Source organism: Helobdella robusta, assembly GCF_000326865.2.
Source record: "Helobdella robusta unplaced genomic scaffold HELROscaffold_199, whole genome shotgun sequence".
Lineage (NCBI taxonomy): Eukaryota > Metazoa > Annelida > Clitellata > Rhynchobdellida > Glossiphoniidae > Helobdella > Helobdella robusta.
In genome coordinates this window covers 9,905-16,844 of record NW_008704077.1, presented here as the reverse complement: position 1 = coordinate 16,844, position 6,940 = coordinate 9,905, and the positions used below count along the sequence as shown (strand labels likewise).

General features: G+C 36.5%; 1 protein-coding gene across 1 annotated transcript in view; it reads right to left on the bottom strand.

Moving 5' to 3' along the window:
* Positions 1 to 1,262: 1,262 nt before the first annotated feature.
* The window catches only part of HELRODRAFT_117237 (hypothetical protein), a gene marked incomplete at both ends in the record, with an annotated part of 6,020 nt that continues 342 nt past the window's right edge, over positions 1,263 to 6,940 (bottom strand). Inside the window, 5 exons of the mRNA XM_009016924.1 lie at positions 1,263 to 2,048; positions 3,603 to 3,677; positions 4,570 to 4,815; positions 4,879 to 5,397; positions 6,552 to 6,734. Of these exons, the coding sequence (XP_009015172.1) occupies positions 1,263 to 2,048; positions 3,603 to 3,677; positions 4,570 to 4,815; positions 4,879 to 5,397; positions 6,552 to 6,734 (1,809 nt within the window). The remainder of the gene's footprint in view (positions 2,049 to 3,602; positions 3,678 to 4,569; positions 4,816 to 4,878; positions 5,398 to 6,551; positions 6,735 to 6,940) is intronic.

Sequence of the window (6,940 nt, the reverse complement as noted above, 5' to 3'; positions counted from 1 at the left end):
TCACAACAACAACAACATCACAACAACAACAACAACATCACCTAGTACATCAGGGCTATCGCAGAACTCGTTCAACTTTAACCTTCTATTCAATCCGTCTCCAACACCATTATCATCATCACCATTATCATCATTAATGAAATCATCATCATGACCACCAACAACATCATCATCATCATCTTTGGCGAATTTTCCGAATGTTAATGGGTACAAAATTTGATGTTGTTGCTGCTGCTGATGTTGTTGTTGATGTTGTTGTTGTTGATGACGATGATGGTGAGGAAGAGAATGATGATGGCGTTGTTTTTGATGGAGAAAAAGATGATTATTATGTTGTAGCTGCTGCGTCTGCAGATGCTGCTGTGGCTGACTAGGAAAGTTGAACTCATTTGATGATGACGTCATTGGTGTGGCGCGATTTGATTGGATAAGAATCTGTTGAATGTTTTCAACATCATCGTGAATTAACTGAACATTACCATCGCGCTCGAAATCGTCATTATCGCCTACTTCTTCATCAACAACAACAACAAAATCATCATCATCATGCTTAACAACAACAACATAATCATCATTAATAACAGCAACAACAAAATCATTATCATCATCAACAACAACAAAATCATCATCATCATCTTTGCAATCAGGAAATTTCTAAAACTAACCGGTGTCAGTTTACGAGTTACGATTAGTTGGATATTCGAGTCGGTATCATCATCAGTAACAATGTTGTTGTTGTTGATGTTGTTGACGTTGTTGTTGTTGTTGTTGTTGATGTTTTTATGGCAGCACTTACCTTGCAGGTGGGCCATTTTGTTGTTGTAATTAATGTCTTTCATATCAGGAATGCTGATATTGTTGATGGCGTTGTTGATGTTGTTTATGTTGTTGTTGCTGTTGTTGTAGTTGTTTTTTTTAATTAAAACGCTGCAGTTGTTGATGCTGTCTTTGTAGTTGTTGTTGTTGTTGATGTTGTTGATGGCGTTGTTGTTGTTGTTGTTGTATGATTCTATGGTTGTGTCTGCGGTTGGTGGTGGTGACGATGAGGATGATAATAATAATTTTGTTTGCGCTATATAATTATTATTATTATTTTTATTATTATTATTGTTGTTGTTATTACTACTGGTCATATGATTATTGGCGTTGGTAATGCCATTTGCCAAGTTAGAAGTTGCAGTAGTAGCATTATTTTTTCGAGATTTATTAACTTTTTCAATTTTAATCTTATTCTTCTTCTTCTTTTTGTCGCATCTCTTTTTAGCGGCCGCTCTTCCGTTGACGTCATCAACAATGCCGGAAGTGAAATGAACCGGAAACGGCTGACCTTTAGCTAGAAACAAAATGGCGATGATCAAAATGGCGGACAAGATGGTGGACAGGACGGTGATGAAGATGATGGTGTGCATGTTACTCAGTCCTCTCCTGCTCTCGAACAATGCCTCATCATCATCAGCATCACCACCACCATCTTCTTTCACGTCAACAAACGCTGAGGCTGATGAATTAAAAATGATCATAATCATAACTCGAATGCTCTTACTCGGTCGTCCGCCATCTTGAATTAGAACCGGATAATCTAAAATGCTGCCGTCTTCCGCTAGAATATCTTTTGTTGCGGTCATCAAACCGGAAGTATCATTGAGGCGAAAGTGTTTAAAGTCTAGGGATGTGTAAGTTATTTTGGAATTTGGTCCAATGTCGTCGGCGTCGTGCGCTCTAATTTTAGAAACTTTGTCTCCCTGCCGGAAGAAGCACGGAACAAAGATACTAAAATTAGAAAACTCATCCGGAAATATAAGCCTAGGAGCGTTATCATTATCATCAACGATGTTTACGATCACGTGGGCGCTGGACGTGCAATTATTCGTATCTTTGGTACAGGCTGTGACGTCAAAGAAGTAAACTTCCGTCGTTTCGCGGTCGAAAGATATTAAAGATGATATATTTCCTGTTTCCGGGTCGAGCCGGAAGTCATGTGACGACTGAGGCATGGCGTAGTAGAAGCCATTGAATTGGGGGTTGCTATCTGCGTCATGAGCCGTCACCTAATAATATTAACAACAACAGTATTATTATTATTATTATTAACAATAACAACAACAACAACAGCCGAAGTCCTCATAACATATTGTCAATTTTGCTAAGAGCATCATCCTAATGTAAATAAACAAAAACAACAACAACATCAGCAACAACAGCAACAACAACAACAACATCCGCAACAACAGAGCTAAGAAATGGATGCAAAAGATAAAAATAATAAATTCATCTAAGAGTTTACCAGGAAAAGCCGGCAGATATTGTATTCAACCACACACATACATAAATACATAAATACACACACGCACACACACACACACGCACACACACACACACGCACACACACACACACGCACACACACGCATACATAGACACACCCATCTATTTACCTATATAATTTCATAAAACTGATTGATAAAAGTATAACCAAAGAGACATAAATATTTCAAATTGAAGAAACGTACATACATACATACACACACACGCAAACACACAGCACACGCACACACATACACACACACACGCATACATACAAACCCACAAAAAAATACAATCAAATAAGTGCATCAACATCAAAAACAGAAAAAAGTTCGCCCTGTTTGATTAACAAACAGCCAGACAGACAGTCAGACAGACAGACATGCATACAAGCAAACACACACATACATACATACACACACACATACATACACACACACATACATACACACACACACATACACACACGCATGCAAACTAAAATACTTACAAAGCATATTTTCAACAACGGATACTAATATTAATTAGCCATGGAGTTGAAACCAAAGAAATAAATGTTCTAAGAAGCACTAACACTGATTAAAAATTTTACAAACAAATACATACATACATATATACATATATACATACATACATACATACATACAAACATACAAACAAACAAACAAACAAACAAACAAACATGTATACATTCATACATACATTCATTTAAATACAGACGCATGTATTTTTTGATCTTAACAAATATGTAAATGTATAATTAAATTGAATGAATGGATCATTAAAAATTGAATAAATGAATGAATGAATGAATAAATGGATGAATGAATGAATGAATGAACGAAAGAACGAATAAATGAACGAATGAACGAACGAGCCAATGATGACTGTCTAAAAGAATGAAAGCTAAAATAACTTATTAAAATAATTAACAAATGTGTTACAAATGAAACTTCTTTTAAAACATGAGCGATTGAAAGGTTGCATTATTGAATGGAACATTAAATAAAGAAATGAGTGAATGAGTGAGTGAATGAATGAATGAAGGAATGTACGAACGATCGAAGCAGGTATCCCATACTCGCATCTATTATATAGATCTTTAAATATTACCAGCCCAATAACAGCTATAACAAAACTACAATGATAATAATAATCACTAAAATAGTGATCATAATAATATTAATTATAGTTATAATTTTAATAATTATAGTTATAATTTTAATTATAGTTATAATCATAATTAATTATAATTATTATAATAATAATTATAATAATAAATATTATGACGGACACGAACCTTTCCAACGCTTGCGCCAGGGTTCAAATTTTCCAACAGGCTGAACTGATAAATTTGGCTTTCAAAAGTTGGATGCTGTTGATGATGATGGTGGTGATAATTATGATGATGATGATGAAGACGATGGTGGTAGTGATGACGATGATGATTCTTATTGGGGTAATTATAATAACAACAATGTCATCATAATCGTCGTCGTCATCATCATCGTCATCATCATCGTCATCATCACACCTTGTAAATCAAGTTGTAAACGCGGAGAAACAGTATGAGGCGAACTGTGCAATAAATAAACAATTTTATAAACAAAGCGATAAACATTAAGCGCTGCAATAAACATAGACGAAATAGCAAAACCAAAATAATAAAAAAAAGAACTTAAACAACGTAAAAAAACAACACAAACAACAATGGAAAGCCTCATCTTAAGCAAAAAACACACTAAATTTAAAATGAACAATAAACATAAACAAACAAAAAACAAAATACAACAAGACTTCCATAAAATTTTTCCATAAGTATTTAGTGTTTTTGATTTATGTGGCTGCTAGGACAAGTTGATTTATTGTTTAATTTGAACTGATTAAAAAATACAACCTCGCCACATTCTTGTATCTACGCTGGTCTTTATGTTTTTATAGCTTTTGTATGTTTTTGTATCTATGTTTTTTATGTTTTTGTATCTATGTTTTTGTATCTATGTGTTTGTATGTTTTTGTATCTATGTTTTTGTATGTTTTTGTATCTATGTTTATGTATGTTTTTGTATCTATGTTTTTGTACCTACTTTTTTGTATCTATGTTTTTGTATGTTTTTGTATCTATGCTGACGTCTGTTGTCATCTACCACAATGTTGATGTTGGATTTTTATACAGGGCGATAAAACCACAATTAAGAATAAAAGATACAAAAAGTTAAAGGATAAGAAACAACAAGGATGACAAAGAAATAAACGAACGAACGCACCTCGTCATCTAAGTCATCAATAACCAAAATGGCTTCCACGGACGAAGATTGTACCGGAAATCCGTGATCGTACGCGACTATGAGAAAACATAATTTGGCAATTTTCTCCCGATCGAAACTTTTCGAGACAAATACGGCACCCGTCTTTTCATTTATCGTCAAATGTGACGAAATGTCGAAGATGTCGTTGTTGTTGATGTTGTTGTTGTTGTTGATGTTGTCGTTGTTGATGTTGTCGTTGTTGATGTTGTTGTTGTTGATGATGTTGTTGTTGTTGTTGATGTTGTTGTTGATGTTTTTGTTGATGATGATGTTGTTGTTGATGTGATTGCCGTACGCGTTACTCATGTAGTTGATGTTGTTGTTGTAATCATTTGAAGCTACCCCGCCATTAACATCATCACCATCGTCGCGGGGGTCATCATCATCTCCACAGTACAAAACTTTCGAGTTTCGATAACCGGTTCTACCGGTATTCGAATAGCTGTACTCAAATACCGACAGACCGTAACTCACCTGACTATTCTCTCCTTCATCGGCGTCGCTGGCTTGCACGGTGAACAATGCAGATTCAGGAATGGCATTTTCTTGGATTCTTGCAAATAAATTTCGATTCTCGAATATCGGTTTGTTATCATTTTCGTCGTTGACCGATATATTGATGGTCACTTGACCAGTGAGAGGCGGATGACCACCATCGTCACACGACAGCTTCACCTCATAAGTCGGTGTGATCTCTCGGTCAATTACATCCGATGTAACTAGTTGAAACTTTGTCGGGAAAACCGACTGAAGGCTAAATACCGAACTGTCGGTCGAGCAGTTGAGCTTTGTATTTACGGAGACGTCTGCATCTTTCACGGTGAAGTACGTGAGGAGAGTTTTTAGTTTGGTGTTCTCGTTCACTCGCAGGAGAGTGCTCTTAAGCTGGAACTGCGGTCTGTTATCGTTCACATCACCCACCGATATTTTCACCACTGTCGTCGATTTTGATTTTGCACTCTGAGCATCCCGAGCCGATACCTTCAGAACATGCTCCTCCCTCTCTTCCCGATCCAAAATACCGACTGTCGTTATAGAACCGGTATTTGGATCGATTCGAAATACCGGACCGCCGGGTTCGTCATACTCCCACACGTCCCAATCCTCTTCCTCTTCATTGTTACTATTGTTGTCGTCGCTATCAGCATAGTTGTTGTTGTTGTTGTTGCTGTTTTTATAATTTGCGTTATTTAAATTTTTTTCTAAGCCATAAATAACCTGGCCATTTACACCAAGGTCCAAATCTTTAGCAACAACACTCAAAACTCTCGTACCGATTTCGACGTTTTCCGAAACCGTGTACCGGTACTCGTCCTCTTCGAATATCGGTATGTTATCATTAACATCTACTACGTTTATGTACATCTTCAAATTTCTTCTATCCGATGATGTTGATGTCGTTGTTGCGCTGCTGTTGTTGTTGTAGTTGTAGTTGTTGTAGTCGTTGTTGTTGTTGTGGGTGTTGATGACGTCATCGTCGTTGTGGTCGTTGCTTCGAGGACGCTCGATATGATTGGACGTTGCGGTTAGCGTCAGTGTGTACTCTGCAGTTGTTTCCCGATCCAGCGACTTTCTTATAACCAGATAGACGTCTGCATGAGATTCGCCTGAATGAATGAATGAATGAATGAATGGATAAATGAATGAATGAATGAATGAATGAATGGATGGATGGATGGATGGATGGATGAATGAATGAATGAATGAATGAACGAACGAATGAATGAATGAATAAATAAATGAATAGATGAATGAGTGAGTGAGTGAATGAATGAGTGAGCGAATGTATGAATGACTCGATGAATGAATGAATCATGACCAATAAACCATTTAATTAGTTAATGCTAATGACTTATCACAATTATTTTTGCCTTAGTTCACAAACAAAAACCCCGACTGAAAATAGTTTGATATATCGCGAACTCTCCAGTGTCTGGTACCAAAGAGAACCCTTTGACACCATTGGCAGGGCTGTCGTAGTCGTAACATCGAGCTAAAGAGAACTTCTTGCCGACGATTTCTGATTCGGTAATGTTCAATCGAACTTCTGATTTGTCGAAGAATGGGGCGTTATCGTTCAAATCAACAACGTTTATAATCACCTGTTGTTGTTGTTGTTGTTTCTGTTGTTGTTGGTGTTGGTGTTGTTATTTCTGTTGTTGTTGTTGTCGTTGTTGTCGTTGTTGTGCTGTTGTTGTTGTTGTTGCTGTTGCTGTTGTTGTTGTTGCTGTTGTTGTTGTTGTTGCTGTTGTTGTTGGTGTTGTTGTTGTTGGTGTTGTTGTTTTTGTGTGGCTACTGTAGATGTTGTTGATGTTATGAGAGAGTATAT